The 18,751-nt window shown below is 37.7% G+C and overlaps 2 protein-coding genes across 4 annotated transcripts; both read left to right on the top strand.

Annotated features, from left to right (window-relative positions):
- Window positions 1-2,426: 2,426 nt before the first annotated feature.
- Window positions 2,427-8,477, top strand: LOC116019692 (receptor-like protein kinase HSL1). 3 transcript variants are annotated; one of them, XM_031259984.1, is made up of 6 exons: window positions 2,427-3,713; window positions 3,786-5,264; window positions 6,061-6,878; window positions 7,594-7,735; window positions 7,828-8,067; window positions 8,181-8,477. In XM_031259984.1, the coding sequence occupies exons 1-3, from the start codon at window positions 2,642-2,644 to the stop codon at window positions 6,489-6,491; spliced, it is 2,982 nt and encodes a 993-aa protein (XP_031115844.1). In that variant the 5' UTR covers window positions 2,427-2,641; the 3' UTR covers window positions 6,492-6,878; window positions 7,594-7,735; window positions 7,828-8,067; window positions 8,181-8,477. The 3 variants fall into 3 exon arrangements, with proteins under 3 accessions (XP_031115844.1, XP_031115841.1, XP_031115842.1); XM_031259981.1 differs by having other exon boundaries at window positions 2,427-5,264; XM_031259982.1 differs by having other exon boundaries at window positions 2,427-5,264; window positions 7,817-8,067.
- Window positions 8,478-11,911: 3,434 nt separating this feature from the next.
- LOC116019256 (receptor-like protein kinase HSL1) lies at window positions 11,912-15,888 on the top strand. The gene is made up of 2 exons (XM_031259405.1): window positions 11,912-15,109; window positions 15,218-15,888. The coding sequence occupies exons 1-2, from the start codon at window positions 12,529-12,531 to the stop codon at window positions 15,676-15,678; spliced, it is 3,042 nt and encodes a 1,013-aa protein (XP_031115265.1). The 5' UTR covers window positions 11,912-12,528; the 3' UTR covers window positions 15,679-15,888.
- Window positions 15,889-18,751: the final 2,863 nt, after the last annotated feature.

Genomic DNA, 18,751 nt, shown 5'->3' with positions numbered 1-18,751 from the left:
GTATGTAGTTTTACATGTTGGAATGAAATTTACATAGCATCTTCGCTAATGTTTGTAACTCGTGTTTTCAGGTATGTGGTAGAGTTCGTTCTCGTGAGAGCGGTTGTATGCTTTCTGGCTCCATTCCTTCCTTTTGGCTAGTTTTGATGTTCTCTTGTTAGACTCGTGGTCGGTAGACCTATGCTTAGACATTTTGGGATGTAATAATTTGGCTCTTGTTAGCCTTTTGGATTAGATGTTTAGTAACTATATTACTACTGTTATGCATTCACACATTCAAAACTCTATATTCACAGGTCCTATACTCCACATTCACAACTTGAGAACTCCACATTCACACATTCTAGGGTTACAAGTTGCTAGAACTTCTTAACTCTATTACAAATTCACACATGCATAACTCCGCATTCACGATTTCTATACTCCATATTCACAATTTGAAACCTCCACATTCACATATTTCTGGGCAACTCTACATTCACACCATCATAAATCTACATTCACGATTTCTATACTCTACATTCACACTTTGAAACCTCTACATTCACACATTTTTGGACAACTCTATATTCAGCAATATGTTTACTAATTTAAAAAAAAAAAAAAAAAAAAAAAAGACAAAAATGACGTAGTGTTGGACCTAGGTCCACCTTGCAAGGTGGACCTGGGTCCACAGCATAATTTGCCAATAATATTAACCACACGGTAGAAATAATTACCAGGGTTCAAGGCATGAATTAAATCCGGGGTATCACAGTTAGGGGGTATTTGGTTCAGGTCATTTGAGATTACCTAGGTAATCTAAGTTCGGTAATGTTATATTACCTTGTTTGGTTCAAATTATGAGATTACCTGGTAATGTTATATCACCTCAAAGCTGATGTGGCGGTAATGTTTCATGGTAATGTGATTACACTCATTTTCTTAGGTAGTCTTAAATTATCTTGAATTATTCCAACTTTGTCCTTATTAACTAATCCTTATAATAATAATAATAATAATAATAATAATAATAATAATAATAAATATATGTTTATATAATCAAATATACATGTGTATATTTATATATTTATTTTTCTTAATATTTAAGCATTGATAAAAATTCATACATATAAATAAATAAATATGTGTGTGTGTGTGTGTGTATTGAGGAGATTATAGTAAATTGATTCATATAACCTAAAATAAAACCCTAAACTAAACAAGATAATATTATATTCAACAATTCAAACCAAACACATAAGGTAATTTTACATTCCCAAAATCTCGGATTACCTTCCTAGAAGTAATCCTATTACCTGAGGTAATCTAAGATTCCGTAGACCAAACACCCCTTAAAGTCTTAAAGCTCTATGAGAGACAAGGAAGCAAGAGGAAGAGTGAGAAGATGAGCTGAGCCGTGGAAATGAAATGAGGAATGATACTGTCTAACCCTTAAAAAAATTCCAACCACCTAGGTGGTTGAAAACGAAAATCAATTTAAATATTTAACAGAAAACTTTCCGACCACCCTCAAGAGTGGTCGGAAATACCGACCTCTAAAGAAAAGGTAGTCAAAAATTTCGACCTCTTTCCATCTAGACATTTAGTGTAACTTTTCGATGAAAAATGGATAAATATGTCACTTTTTTTTTACCATTTTTGTAAATGGTCAGAAATGTGATCCGAAAATCGAATATTTCCAGTAGTGACCGTAGGTTTCATTTTTAAAACTCATTCCTGACATCCCTATTAGGCCCATCCCAATAGTCTATTTTGGCACAAATTTTAATAGAAAAAAATTGACACGTTACGTTTTACACAAATGGGAGAATGAGATTTTAGCCATTTTTTTTTTCCTGCAAGTATGGGATTTTGTCGGAAAATGGTGGGCCCTGCCCAGAGAAGAAGAAGTTGGGCTTGTGATTATGTATATTTTATATATTTTTTCTGTTTTAGATTTTGTTTTATTATTATTTTTTTTTTCCTTCACCTCATTTTCTCTTTCTTAATCACACTTACAAAGAACTCCTCAAAAACCACACTAAAATTACAACTATTGTGGAAGGCCTTACAAAGTTACAATGTCACAATGTGGAATGTGGGACTATGTCAGGATGTGTACACAATCAGCAAAAATTATATTAAAAAATATTATTATATTTCCAGGTTGACTGCAAGTCATTGCGCACGCTGTATTATGTTTACGAAGTCTACCGTTGACTCTAGTCAACTAATTGATGTCATTGTTTAAACGCAACAACTTGCTGAAAGGACATAAAGGTATTCATCCAGCTGAGTACTGGCAGATAGATACAAAGAATTGCCATCACTTTGTCCATTTTCTATTTAACTCTCTCCAATTTAACAGACAGCAGGAGGAAAAAAATAAGAAGTGGAGCCACTAACACAATTATCAAAATAATCATATCGAAGCCATTCAAAATGGAGGGACCTCCAATGTGGAAGACCAATAATTAACCATTTATCCACTTCAATGGAAGACCACTAGTGTAATGTAGCCCTACTAAATGGGCTATTTGCAAGAAGATGGCCATCACACTGGAAAGAAATAACAGGTTTTGAGGTTCATCAACACAATTTTGAGAACCGACAGTCCATATATACTTCCTGAAAAGAAAACCTCAAAATCGGTGCCAGAATGCCCATGAAAACCTTATCATCATCAACCCAAATCAACCTCTGTGTCCTCGCAGTCTTTATCTTCACTTTCCCTTTATATGTATATGTAGAGTCCCAGTCCCAAACTAGTAGCATCATTTCTGAAAGATCAATTCTTCTTGATATAAAGAAGCACTTTTCGAACCCACCAAATATCTCTCACTGGACTTCATCATCGGACCACTGTACATGGCCGGAAATTACCTGCCGGAACGGCGTGGTCACCGGAATTCAGCTTGGTGGGCTACTTATCAATGACACAATCCCACCCTCCATCTGCGACCTGAAAAATCTGACCCTTCTTGATCTCCAAAACAACAATATCCCTGGATCATTTCCTAAAATTCTCTACAATTGTTCCAGCCTTGAAAACTTGGACCTTTCTTTTAACAGCTTCAGTGGCATCATCCCTGATGATATTAGCAAGCTTTCGCCTCAGCTCAAGGTTCTTAATCTCTCTTCTAACGGCTTCATGGGTGGCATTCCAGCTGGAATTGGAGGCCTGAAAGGTCTAAAGGAACTTCAGCTAGCTGGAGTGGTGTCAAATGGCTCATTCCCTTCAGAGATTGGCAACTTGTTGAATCTTGAATTTCTTGTTCTGAGCTGGAATTCGTTTTCACCACAGGAAATCCCACCCAGTTTTACCCAGTTGAAGAAACTGAGAATCTTCTGGATGCAACAGGCCAATTTGATAGGCAAAATCCCAAAAAATATGAGTGCCATGGAAGCTCTAGAGTACCTGGATTTAAATACAAATGACTTGAGTGGGAACATTCCTAATGACTTGTTTCTGCTCAAGAATTTGACCACAATTTTCCTCTACAAGAACAGGTTGTCAGGGCCTATTCCTCGCCCAGTTATGGCCTTGAATTTGAAGGTAATTGATTTTTCTAATAACAGCCTGACAGGGAGCATTCCAGAAGATTTCGGACATCTGGCAAAGTTGGAGGGATTGGCCTTGTTCATGAATCAATTATCAGGCCAAATACCAGTAGGCTTAGGGAGATTGCCAGCATTGTCTTCTATTGAACTCTTCATGAACAATCTGTCAGGTGAACTTCCGCCAGATTTTGGTCGATTTTCAAAGCTTACAGTTTTTGATGTCTCCTCAAACCATCTTATAGGTTCACTACCAGATGGTTTGTGTGATAACAAGGTGTTGATTTCCATGATTGCCTTTGACAACAATCTCACGGGTGGGCTACCGAAATCATTTGAGGATTGCAACACCTTGAGAGGGGTCAGGGTTGAGAGGAACAATCTTTCTGGTACAATTCCTGATGGTTTGTGGGCAGCTATGAATTTGACAATGTTGGTGATTAGCAATAACCAGTTCACTGGTCAGCTTCCACAAAAGGTGGCATCAAATTTATCTCTAGTTGATATCAGCAACAACCGATTTTCGGGTGAAATTCCACCTGAAATCTCTTCTTGGAGCAAGCTAGATACCTTCAGGGCAAGCAATAATCTCTTAACAGGTAAAATTCCTCAAGAGCTCACGGCTCTTAGTTCGTTATCAGTCCTTAAGCTTGATGGGAATAAGCTTTTTGGAAATTTTCCTAAAAATATTATATCTTGGAAGTCATTGTCCACATTGACTTGCAGTAGAAATCAGCTTTCCGGCACAATACCTCCAGCACTAGGTCTTTTACCAAACCTTTATCAGCTAGACCTGTCTGAAAACCAATTCTCCGGGGAAATACCACCTGAAATTGGCCGTAAACCAATTTCACTCAATCTGTCCTCCAATCATTTCTCGGGGAAAGTCCCAGATCAATTTGAAGGTGCAGCTTTCCAAAGGAGCTTCTTGAATAATCCTGGTCTTTGTGCTACTATGCCCTCAATAGGCCTCAGGGATTGTGGGGCAAAATCTGACAAATCCAACAAGATTTCAGCCAAAGTTATTGCCATTCTAGGAAGTACAGTAGCATTTTTATTTGTAGTGATCATTCTATATATGGTGTATTTGTTCAGAAGTTACAAGAAAAGAGAACGAGCATTATTGGCTCGCGATTGGAAGCTCAAATCATTCCACACTTTGAGCTTCAACCAATCAAACATTATACCAAATTTAAGAGAGGAAAATGTGGTCGGGAGTGGTGGATCAGGGAAAGTTTATGTTGTGCCATTGAGTAATGGAGAGAAAGTTGCTGTAAAGAGGATTTGGAGCAAGCACAAGTTGGATGAGATGCTTGAGAAGGAGTTTCAAGCAGAAGTTGGGATACTGGGCACAATTCGTCATTCCAACATAGTGAAGCTCTGGTGCTGCATTTCAAGTGAAGAATCAAACCTACTTGTTTATGAATACATGGAAAATCGCAGCCTCGACCTATGGCTTCATGCAAAAAGAAGACCACCCGGCGAATTCCTGGATTGGCCAACTAGGCTACGCATCGCAATTGGAGCTGCTCAAGGGTTGTCCTATATGCATCACGATTGCTCACAACCAATTGTTCATAGAGATGTGAAATCCAGCAATATTCTTTTAGATTCAGAGTTCAATGCCAAGATTGCAGATTTTGGCCTCGCCAGAACATTGATAAATCATGGAGATCCCAACATAGTGTCCACAGTTGCTGGCTCCTTTGGCTATATAGCTCCTGGTAAGTCACTATATTTCAAGACTTGAAACTAGCTAGGGATGTTAATTGGACCAACTCGTTAGATTTTGGGCAAGTCCTGAAGCACTGTTGGGCTAAATGGCTTTTTTTAGATTGGATTGCTCCTAACTGTGGATTGTCGGGTTTATCGAACGGGTTAAACCACTAAACTAAAATTGAAAAGTGAAGGTGTATATTTACATTTGGTCGAGTGTGATGAGTTTTGAAAAAAATACACCAACTACATCAACAAATTAGAACAGATAATGTTGATAAAATTATGTTTAGGCCCTGTTTGGTTAATGACTGTTGGCTGATTGGGTTGGCTGTTTGGGTTAGAAGGTATGATTTGTAGATAACATTGGTTGATTGTAAAAAGTTGTTTGATAAATTAGCTGTTAGCTGATAGCTGTTTGGTATAATTTCTTTTCTCAAAAAGCTAATTGAAAAGGCTACTTTGAGTAGCCTTTTGAATTTTAGCATTTTGGAGTTACAAAAAGCTTATTATTTACCAACTAATAGTGGTCAAATAAGCCAAAATTGGCTGATAGGGATTATTTACCAAACAGGGCCTTAGTGTATATATGTATTATTTTTTTTAGAAAAGCCTGCGAGTTGGTCCATGGCCCGCCAACTCGCACCGGCAAAGCCTGTGAACCTGCATTTTAGCAGACAAAAAATTTTAAGTCCTAACTCGCCCCATCCCGGATTGAATTAGAACCAACCCTACTTAAACTCTGTAATGTCTTACTCATAATTTCATAAGTTAATTAAACCTCTGCTTTAATGCTTATTCCAGAGTATGCACACACTAGAAAAGTGAATGAGAAGATTGATGTGTATAGCTTCGGTGTGATACTTCTGGAACTGGTGACGGGAAGAGAGCCGAACGATGGAGACATGGATTGGTGCCTAGTTGACTGGGCGCGATACTATGTTCAAGAAGGAAACCCCATTGAGGATGCTTTAGATGAGGAAATAAAGGAGGCAGAGAACATTGATGAGATGTGTGGAGTATTCAGGCTGGGGATATTCTGTACTGGTGCAAATCCTGCTAAAAGACCCTCCATGAGAGAGGTCTTGCGGTTCCTCCTCGATTGCAGCTCTCAATCAGCAAATGGAAAAGAAATGAGTGTTAGTGAGCGCGATGTTTCACCGCTTCTCAAGTGTTCTAGTAGTGAGGGGATATTGGAAGATGGAGATGATGGTTTAAAGCCAGGCCAGTTGTAGTTTAAAAATATATAGAAGATAGAATGGACTCGACAAATTGAGTATGGGTTGTTTTACTACGAATTCAACATCTCTATTAATCCAAAGGGTTGATTCAAGTGGCAAATGAATTTCTTAGTAAGGACGATCTTCGGGATAAACCGGATTCAATACCCACAAGTGACAATTTATCTTGAGCTAGTTCTTGTGCCTCTTAGAGCGAATGAGAATTACTTAGGTGGAGCCAGACCGTTAAATGGACGGAGAAAGACCCGAACCACCTTCTGGTTTAAACACAAAAGAAAGAATGTCTATTGAGAAATTCAGAAAGTAGAACAACACTAAGGAGAAAATCAATGTACGTGTACGGGAGTATCTTCTGCAATTTCATAGAATTCATGGATGCAGGTAAGTCATATCTTCTAAGTACATCATATTTTGTGTAAATCGTGACAAAGTCACTATAGTTTAGTTGCATGTTTTATCGCTTGAGATGGCTTCCTAGCTATAATTATATTTTTGGGTCATAAAAAGTGTCTTTGATCATTATAACAATATCTCTATTATAAATAACAATTTATTTATTTTAAATATGTATTAAATTTTTTGTAATAAGTATTATGATTTCACATAAATGTGACTCATTTGCAAAATTATATGTTTCCTTGATAATTGCACATGTAGCATAAATTTTTCGTTGACAATAACATTTTGCGGCATTAAAGTTTGATTAGTGAGTTTCTTGTGAGTTGTAACATTAAGACATTTTAATGTTCATATTTAAGGGATGTCTTTAAAGAATGATATAGTGAGTTATATGAATGATTGAAGTTATATATTATATTGCTACCCAAGGTGAGCAATTGCATATAGTCTAACATTTAAATGGACATATCAATGGATCTAGGTAGAGTGATATGTATATTCAAAGATAGCATACTTATTTAACTGAAGTATTTTGTGATTGTCCAATAAATTGTGTTTATTTTGGCATTAATTATGTTATGTATGTTTAAGTATTACCGAAAGTTGAACTTCATTGAAAGTTTATTATTTATTAAAATTTTGAATCTGTTATTGTTAATTCAAGACATTAATGGTAAACATGTATGAACTTTTGCAGCTTTGATTAACCTTTTTGCATCGGGAAATGTTGTGGATAAATTTAATGGGTTGAATTCCAAGCCAATCCGTGATCATTGCGATGAGATGGCCAATCTTTCACAAAAGTTAATAAGCTTGGGAATGGAAGTGAATGATTCTTGGTTAGTACACTTCTTTATTATTTTTCTTCCACCTGGCCAGCAAAGTTTGCTCAGTTCAAGGTGAACTATAACACCCTTAAGAAAAAGTGCAGAATTTTTAGAACTTAAACATCTACTACATCAAGAGGAAGGGATACTGAAGAAAATGAAGGATAATTTTGTTCATCTCGTATTCCACGATGGTTCTAATAGCAACAAGTTCAAACTAGGTAAGAGGAATGAAGAAGAACAAGGCCCAATGAAAGTTCATGCAGGTCAAATTCAAAACGTTGTTAGGTGTTTCTTTTATAAGAAATATTGTCCTAAAACAAGAGCATGGTTCCAAAAGAAAGGTATAAATTATTATTTTTTTTTTTTTTGCTTTGAATAAAATTTTATAAAAGTACCAAACAATACATGGTGGTTAGAGTCTTGTGCTTTTACTCATGTGTTTCACATTTTTCAGGGATTCAATTTGATCCAGCTCATAAAAGAACCCGTACAAGTACTTGTTCATGGGGAACAAGATGAAAGCATAGGTACGCCATGGTATAAGTAGATTAAATCTCAAATAGAGCGAGAAAATTATGTAATACCAGTTAATCATTACCTTGTATAATTAGAATAATTTTGGTAGCTTAATAATTATAAGCATTAGTATAATAGTATAAATAGCCTTATTGTATATTCAAGGATAACCATAGAAACATATCACAACCCTAATACATATACATACACATACATGTGTGTGTGTAGGTTCAAATGCGGATGTGTGGTGAGAGAAGAGTCTTTAATCTTGTCAAAATCAACGAAAATCCAAGATTAATAATTATTAAAAAAAAACGTGGTAATTTTGTGTATTTGTCAAACTTAAAGTGCGTGATTTTCCTTCTTAAGGTGCGTGGTTTTCATTCCTTCTTTAGGTACGTGGTTTCTGTGTTTAAGGTGCGTCAGTTCTTACGTGAGAACTTAAGGTGTGTTTTTATTGAAACTTAAGGTGCGTTGATCTAAAGCTTTATGTGCGTGGTTTTACTTCTTAAGGTGAGTGATTTTTCTTCTTAAGGTGTGTGGTTTGTGTGGTTAAGGTGCGTCAGTTGTTGAAACTTAATCTGCGTCGGTTTAAAACTTCAAGTGTGTGGTTTTCCTTTTTAAGGTGTGTGGTTTCTTTACTTAAAGATGCGTTAGTTATAATATTCAGGTACCCCATTTTAAAACTTTAGGTGCGGGGTTTGTGTTCTTAAGGTGTTTTGTATATGTGTTAAGGTGTTTTGTATATGTGCTTAAGATGCGTTGTTTGTGTACTTAAGGTGCGTCATTTTCATGCTTAAGGTAAAGTTGTTTAGTTCTTTCCAGATGCGTGTTTCTTTTTTTAAATTTTCATTGATTTGAGCCGTTGATCTAGATTTGATCAATGACTCAAATTAAATTACACGTCTATACCGGACCAAATTCTCGCACCAGAACCACTCCCTATATGTATATTGAAAGTCCGTAGGAGAAAACTAAGAAGTAAGAACTAATCACAACCTTATATCTGGAAAAATTGAACGCACCAGATCAAATTTAAAAAAAAAATGCGGACTGCAAACGTGAACACTAAAATCTGCTACTTAGTATTAATGTTTTACACATTTAGTGTTAACATTTTGCATATTTAGTATTAAAAGTTACCATTGCGAAAATGCAAAAGTACATTGCAATTAAGGTTTGGATTTTAGAGTTTTATTATTTAGTTTTTGATTTTTTTTTTATCTAGTAGTTCACTTTTTACTGCTTAAGGTCTAACATTTATAGCTTAGATTTAAAATTTAGTTTTTTTTTTGTTGATTTTATAGAATTAACCAAATTTGCATATTTAGTTGTTAACGATGACATATTTAAGTGTTAAAGTTTGCACAGTGGAGTTGATGATAATTACGAAACTGCCACCAACCACCACGTCTTTTTTTTTTTTTTTTTTTTTTTGAATCTGATCAAATCCGTCGAATTTTTATAGATATAAAGCTGAAATTAGTTCTTATTTCGTTCTTATAAAAGTGTTCTCACATGATCCATAGCCGATATATGTAGAGTTAATACCATCCAGAATCCTCCGAGTATAGTGGTTTTACCATGTTTAGTCATAAACTTTCAAATTGACCATTAGTGGTCCTTCAACTTTCAAATTGTTACCATTTGTGGTCCAAGTAACCACCCTCATTCCTGTAATTGTGTTATTCAGAAAATACTACACTCATCTGGTATCAGAGCCAGGTTAGGAACCCCATCACCCTCTCTCCTCCTTTCCCGTAACCAACCATGACCACCTCTGCTGACGGTGCGATCACCCCGTCCAGTGCTCCTCCCTCGTCGCCGACACCCATTCTGTCGACTTTTAAAATTTAATCAGCACTAGTCTTACTAGAAGGATCTACTTTTAAAATTTGACCATGGATGGTTAACTTGGACCACAGATAGTAGCAATTTAAAAGTCAAATGACCACAGGTGATCAATTTGAAAGTTTAGAACTAAACGTGACAAAATCACAATACTCGGAGTACCCCAGATAATATTAACTCCCTATATATATATATATATATATATATATATATATATATATATATATATATATATATATATATATATATATATATATATATAAAACATTTTNTATATATATATATAAGTACATAGATTAAACATTTCTAAAAATATAGGTTTCAACCTATAAAAATGGTAATGATTTTTGTAATTTAGAACTTTATGTTCACAAATTTAGAACTCTACGTTCACAATTTTAGATCTTTACGTAGATTCAAAAATTGTGTTATAATGTTGAACATAGAGTTTTGATACTGTTGAATATAGAGTTAGGAAATTGTGAACATAGAGTTATAAAATTGTGAATATAGAGTTATGAAATTGTGAACATATAGCTATGAAATTGTGAACATGACGTTATAAAATTGTGAACATGGAATTATAAAATTGTGCACATGAGATTATAAAATTATGAACATAGAGTTATAAAATTGTGAACATAAACCCGGGTCCACCTTGCAAGATGGACCTGAATCTATGGCATAACAACTGACAGGCAAATTATTGAATGGACCATGGTCCACACAGCCAAAAATAAAAAGTACATTATTTTTATACTGTAGCTACATTATTTTTATGCTGTATATATCAAATAATGTACCTTCAGTACAAAAATAATGTACCTTAAAATAATGTACCTACAGTATAAAAATAGTGTACCTTCAGTACAAAAATAATGTACTTTTTATTTTTGGTCCACACAGCTGTGTGGACCAAAAATAAAAAGTACATTATTTTTGTATTGAAGGGGCCAGATCCATGCAATAATGATTGCAACTGACGTGTCAAAGTAGATGCTGTGTGGACCAAAAATAAAAAGTACATTATTTTTGTATTGAAGGGGCCAGATCCATGCAATAATGATTGCAACTGACGTGTCAAAGTAGATTGAAACCCTGCAATGGGGCGAATTAAGATTATAAAAGATAAGGTCCACAAAAATGTGGGCCTAGCGAAGGCCCGCAGCAGCGTGGGTCGCGGGCTATGACTTGTTTATTAAAATAAAATTTAAAAAATTCTCTCCAGTCTTTATTATCACAACTGAAATTGACTTCGTGAAGACTTATGTTGACTCTACAGTAATGGCTAGTCTTCTCCTCACAAAAATCTGCAAGATAGAAGCTAGGATTTGCATGCCAACCATCCTTACTTGTAGAATACCTTAGAATATATTCACATTGCATGCCAGCCCATGCCAATCAACCTCTGCATCCCCACACTCTTCATCTTCACTTTCCTCTGCCATGGACAATTCCAAACCAGTCCTGACAATTAAAGTCACTGCCTAGAATATATGCCCATTGCATGTAATATCAACAATATCATTCTCAACCATAATCAATCTCTGCATCCTTATGCTCTTCATCTTCACTTTACCCTTCCCAAACCAGAAGTATCAAATCTTTTTTATTTAAAGAACTTTTCAAATTCGCCAAATATCTCTCACTGGAATACATCATCCGACCACTGCACATGGCCGTAATTAACAAACTTATACGGGATGTTAAATTGCTAATAACAGCCAGTTACTATGTTATTTAAAAACAAAATTACTAAAAGACCACTACGTTGACTACCCAAAGACTACTAAGTTGACTCAGCAATAATGGCCTCCTTACAAAATTGTTAAAATAGGATTTTCATGCCAACAATCGTTACTTGTAGGATACCTTAAAATCACTGCCCAGAATATATGCACATTTCATGTCAACCATGCCATTCAGCCTCTGTATCCTCACACTCTTCATCTTCACTTTCCTCTGCATAACTGACGCAATTGAAACTGAGGGTTAGTTTCGGCATATTATATTTAACAAAGATGTTTGTTGCCTGGAATTGCTAAACGCCTGAGCTCCCGGAATCCGACGGTAACTAATAAACTTACATAGGATTAGATGTGTCAAAATAGACCAGGGTGGGATGAATTAAGATCATAAAAGATATGATTGGCAAAAATGTGGACCTAACGGGCTGCGGGGGCTAGCCGTGAAGGCCCGCAGCCCGCGTGTGCTGCGGGTTAGTACTTGTTTATTAAAAGAAAAAATTCTCTCCCGTCACCATTATCAGAACTGAATATGTACGTATTGACTTGACGAAGACCATGAAATTGACTCTGAAATAATGTGGCTAGTTTTTCTCCTCTCAAAAATCTGCAAGATAGAAGGATTTGCATGCCAACAATCCTTACTTGTAGAATACCTTAAAATCACTGCGCATAATATATGCACATTGCATGTCAACCATGCCAATCAACCTCTGCATCCTCACACTCTTCATCTTTACTTTCCTCTGCCATGGACAATCCCAAAGCAGTGGCAACAGTCCTGACAAATCAATTCTTCTTGAGTTAAAGAAGCACTTTACGAACTCACCAAATATCTCTCATCACTGGACTTCATCATCAGGCCACTGTACCTGGCTGGGAATCACCTGCCGGAATGGCCTCGTCACCAAAATTCAGCTTGGTAGGCTAATCATCAACGACACAATCCCACCCTTCATATGCGACCTGAAAAATCTCACTCATCTTGATCTCAACAACAACAATATCCCTGGATCATTTCCTGCATTTCTGTACAATTGTTCCAAACTTGAATACTTGGACCTTTCTTTTAACAACCTCAGTGGCATCATCCCTGATAATATTAGCCTGCTTTTTCCTCGACTAGAGGTTCTTAAACTGTCTTCTAACTGGTTCGTGGGCGGCGTTCCAGCTGGAATTGAAGGCCTAAAAGGTCTGAAAGAACTTCAGCTAGCTGGACTGTTCACAAATGGCTCATTCCCTCCAGAGATTGGCAACCTCCTGAATCTTGAAGTTCTTGTTCTTAGCCAGAATAGTTTCTCACCACAGGAAATCCCGCCAAGTTTTGCCCAGTTGAAGAAACTGAGACACCTCTGGATGAAAGAGGCAAACTTGATCGGCAAAATCCCGGAAAATATCAGCAGCATGGAAGCACTAGAGTACCTGGATTTATGCCAAAATGAGTTGAGTGGAAACATTCCAAGTGACTTGTTCCTGCTCAAGAATTTGACCACGGTTTTCCTCTACACAAACAGATTGTCTGGGCCTATTCCCCGTCCAGTTATGGCATTGAATTTGAATGGAATTGATTTTTCTAAGAACAGATTGACAGGGAGCATTCCAGAAGACTTGGGAAAGCTGACAAAGTTGGAGGGTTTGCAATTGTTCATGAATCAATTATCAGGCAAAATACCAGTAGGCATAGGTAGATTGCCAGCACTGTCTTCTATTGAACTCTTCATGAACAATCTGTCAGGTGAACTTCCGCCAGATTTTGGTCGATTTTCAAAGCTTACAGTTTTTGATGTCTCCTCAAACCATCTTATAGGTTCACTACCAGATGGTTTGTGTGATAACAAGGTGTTGATTTCCATGATTGCCTTTGACAACAATCTCACGGGTGGGCTACCGAAATCACTTGAGGATTGTAACACCTTGAGTGGAGTCAGGGTTGAGAGAAACAATCTTTCTGGTACAATTCCTGATGGTCTGTGGACAGCTGGACCTTTGACAAGGTTGTTGATTAACAATAACCAGTTCACTGGTCAGCTGCCACAAAAGGTGGCATCAAATTTATCTCAAGTTGATATCAGCAACAACCGATTTTCGGGTGAAATTCCTCCTGTAATATCTTCTTGGAGCAAGCTAGATACCTTCGGGGCAAGCAATAATTTCTTAACAGGTAAAATTCCTCAAGAACTCACGGCTCTTAGTTCTTTATCAGCCCTTAAGCTTGATGGGAATAAGCTTTCTGGAAATTTTCCTAAAAATATTATATCTTGGAAGTCGTTGTCCACATTGACTTGCAGTAGAAATCAGCTTTCCGGCACAATCCCTCCAGCATTAGGTCTTTTACCAAACCTTTATCAGCTAGACCTGTCTGAAAACCAATTCTCCGGGGAAATCCCACCTGAAATAGGCCGTAAACCAATTTCACTCAATCTGTCCTCCAATCATCTCTCGGGGAAAATCCCAGATCAATTTGAAGATTCAGCTTTTCAAAGGAGCTTCTTGAATAATCCTGGTCTTTGTGCTACTATGCCCTCATTAGGCCTCAGGGATTGTGGGGCAAAAACTGAGAAATCTAACAAGATTTCAGTTGAAGTTATTGCCATTCTAGCAGCATTTTTAGTCGTAGTGGCCGGTCTATATATGGTGTTCAGAAGTTTCAAGAAAAGAAAACGACCATTATTGGTTCAGGATTGGAAGCTCACACCATTCCACAATTTGAGCTTCGACCAATCAAACATTATACCAAATTTAAGAGAGGATAATGTGGTTGGGAGTGGTGGATCAGGGAAAGTTTATGTTGTGACGTTGAGTAATGGAGATAAAGTTGCTGTCAAGAGGATTTGGAACAAGAACAAGTTGGATGAGATGCTTGAGAAGGAGTTTCAAGCAGAAGTTAAAATACTGGGAACAATTCGTCATTCCAACATAGTGAAGCTCTGGTGCTGCATTTCATGTGAAGAATCAAACCTTCTTGTGTATGAATACATGGAAAATCGCAGCCTGGATCTGTGGCTTCATGCAAAGAAAAGATCACATGGCCAATTCCTTGACTGGCCTACTAGACTGAAGATCGCAATCGGAACTGCTCAAGGGCTGTCCTATATGCATCACAACTGCTCACCACCAATTGTTCATAGGGATGTGAAATCCAGCAATGTTCTTCTAGATTCAGAGTTCAATGCCAAGATTGCAGATTTCGGCTTAGCCAGAATGTTGATGAAACATGGTGATCCCAACACAATGTCCACCTTTGCTGGCACATGTGGGTATATAGCTCCTGGTGAGTCACTATACATATATATGTTGCCACACGTACTATCTAACTAAATTTGTCTTACAAATAATAAATTTTGCAAGTTAAACTTTTGTTTGATAATGTTGATCTCAGAGTATGTAAAAACTAGAAAAGTGAATGAGAAGATTGATGTGTATAGCTTCGGGGTGATCCTTCTGGAACTGGTGACAGGAAGAGAGCCGAACGATGGAGATATGGATTGGTGCCTAGCTGACTGGGCACGATACTATGTTGTAGAAGAAAACCCCATTGAGGATGCTTTAGATGAGGAAATAAAGGAGGCAGAGAACATAGATGTGATGTGTGGAGTGTTCAAGCTAGGGATCTTCTGTACTGGTAAAACTCCAGCTCAAAGACCAACCATGGGAGAAGCCTTGCGGATCCTCCAACATCCCAGCCCTCTATCACCATATGGCAAAGAAATAAGTGTTAGTGAGCGTGATGTTTTACCGCTTATTAAGTGTTCTAGTAGTGAGGATATATTGGAAGATGGAGATCGTGGTTTACAAATAGAGGATAGAAACTCTACAATTTTAGACTTTAGGCAATATTAGATTGTAAAAAAGCAGTTTTTTTTTTCTCCCAAATTGGGTTCCTGAATTGGAACTCTCACCCTCCAGCCCGATAAAGCATGTGCGGAGATGTAAATCATGTTAACTTAGTAGCTTAGCAAATAGGGCCAAATGGGGATCTGCCCACTTTATTTAGGTAATACTATATTGTAAATAAGTAGTTTTTTTTTTTTAATTTAATTGTTTTGATCCTCTGTTGGCTTTAAATAGTACAAATTTGATAATCAATAACATTTTTTTAAAATAATCAATAACATTATTAGATGAAATAAAAAGTTAAAAATTAATATGATGAAATCATTATAGTCAATCATTCTACTAGTTTATTCTTGAGTTAATACCATTTTTGGTTCTAGATTTATAGGTGACAATACATTTTTAGTCATTTTATATTAGAACATGCACTTTTGATCCTAGTATTATTGTGGCATGACCATTTTGGGTCTCTTATTAATAAATCAGTTTAAATATCGCTAAATACAAGGACATTTTGGTCTTCAATTATGAATGTTTTCAAACAAATAAACATAACAAATATAGCGGTTCAACATAATTAATTTGTATAAAAATGATTGAAATGTCTTTGTATTTAACGATATTTCAACGATTTTGTTGCTGGAGGACTAAAATTGGTTATGCCACAATATACTAGGAGCAAATGAATATGTTCAAATAAAAAAGGACTAAAAATGGATTATCAACTATAAATCTAGGACAAAAAATGGAATTAACTCTTTTTTTTTTGAAAACTAAAGAACCAGATATATTAATGCAAAAGAGCTGAAATAGAGTCGGGAGGGACAGAGTCCCAGTACAAAGTATCTAAAGATGAAAATGCCTGAGAGGCAAGAGTATAAACAATAACATTTGTTGTTCTAGGTACCCAATTAATCTGGCATTGGTTAAACGTTGACACCGATGCCCTACACGCATCAATGGCGAGGCCAGCGAGGATCGAAACGACGGTTGCGACGCTGTTAAACCATTCCGGAGTTGCAAGCAGTCCGTGAGCAGTTGGACGTCCGTAACCTCCTTGTGCCGAAGCCACAGTAGCACCTCTTCGCAAGCAGCAGCCTCTGCCATTAATGGACTAAAGCAATCCGGCAGAGCACCTGCGCACGCTGCTACAAAACATCCCTCCTGAGATAACAAGACCGCTCCATAGGTTGTTCTTGTGGACTCGGCATGATAACCTGCGTCGAAGAAGCATCGCTGCAAACTCGACGTCGCATGAACTGGACCGCCAGAAGCAGCCGGCTGACCCACAGGCTGCGTGTGAACAGTGGTGGCTGTCGTGCGGTAGTGCACATCCCTCCACTCGTGCAAAGCTTATGGAAATAACTCTTTATTCTTTAAATAAATCAAAACCACGAGTAATTTTATAGAGAAGGTAATGCAAAAGGAAGTAAAGAAATAACAAGAATAGAGTGATAAAGGAATTAAGGAAATTTTATAGATAAGGTAATTGATGGTTTTCCGACCTTCAGGTGATCGGCCGGCGAGCCAACACGATAGGAAAACTAGAAATATGATATATAACCCTATGGGTTGCCTCTCTCAACTCTTTGTATTAGTCTCGCTCAAATCAGGTGTCCCTCTCAAAATGATTTGTACAACCTTTTATACTAGGCCCCTGGGCCATTACATGTCTGCTCCAGATTAATGATACAAATTAATACTCATAAAGTGCATTAAATACACTCAATTATGGATCTTCAATCGTGAATGTCCGTTGGCTTTCCCAAGGTTCTTAACCTCGTAGGTTAAGGTTCCTCAGACATGTTCTGTGCTTGACCGAAAGCCTCAAACACTCAACCTTCCGTCCCACTCGTCCAGCCATTCGGCCGAGAGCCTTGATCAATCAGCCTTTCCTTCGACTCGTCCGGCCATCCAGCCGAGAGCCTTGATCTCTTAGTTTTTCTTTCGACTCGTCTGGTCATCCAACCGAGAGCCTTGATCTCTCAGTCTTCCTCCCGACTCGTCCGGCCATCCAGCCGAGAGCCTTGATCTCTCAGTCTTCCTTGACTCGATCTTGTTCCTCGCAATGATCGCTCCTCTTCGCTCGTTCCTTCCTGCTTTATCTGACTCGTCCATCCAGCCAGACTCATATCCCATCATCTAGTCCCTCACTTTTCTAGGTCTAAAGAAATGCGACCTGGGAAAGTACATATTCTGACAACTGGATCTGTATCTCTTTTATATTCCTCTTTCCTCTCACTTCATCAATCAAATCCCTGATCTCACTCGATTACCAAAGAAATCTTACCAAATCTGTATTTAGAACCTTCCTTCTCTGACAGGCCGTCATTTTTTATCTCCATCCCTTCCTTTTATTACATTTGCTGGCCATTCCCTCGTTCGCCACACATATAAATAGCCCACTCCCTTCTACTCGAATGTCTCACCAACTCATTTCTTGCCCTTTTTGCAGATCACAATGAAGAGAAGTCACTCTAATGACGCTCAAGACACCGCTCTAAGCGTTTGGCGGAACAAACTCGGCTGGAAATGCTACGGCAGCGAAAATTGCTCATGGAGGCCATGAGGTTGGCGATACCCGAGAAAATCCCTTGTTCATTCCTTCAGACGAGGAAAAGGAAGTGGTGGTCCTGTTTCCTGCTAAATCAGAAGTTTCCCTCCCTGACAATCTAGACTATGATTCCGACTATTTGGACTTCCTTGTAGAGACGAAGGCTATGGCTAAAGCCCCCTGCGAACACTCCGCCGATGCTATTGCAAGTGGCAGCGCCTGATGTGAACTCTTCTCCAACTTCGGTTCCGGCGTTGCCGTGGACTGACCCTCCATCTCCTTTCACTCCGATGCCATCTTCTGTGGCAAGCAATTCTCCTGTCCAAACCGCCCCTCCAACCTAATCCCACGAAGAAGAGGAGATCCTCCTCTAGTACTAGGTGTAAGCTTGCTAGGCCCTTCGGGGAAATTTTGTAATCGGCTCGGATGAACTAATGAATAAAATGTTTTACATTATGTATTCACTCTCCCTGGTCCTCATTGATCACCTCATAAAGATCCCCGTCGTCATTTGTTCTCAACTTC

Source organism: Ipomoea triloba, chromosome 5 (assembly GCF_003576645.1).
Source record: "Ipomoea triloba cultivar NCNSP0323 chromosome 5, ASM357664v1".
NCBI classification, from domain to species: Eukaryota; Viridiplantae; Streptophyta; class Magnoliopsida; order Solanales; family Convolvulaceae; genus Ipomoea; species Ipomoea triloba.
Note: the sequence above shows the minus strand (reverse complement) of the source record. Positions and strands in the feature narration are given on the sequence as shown.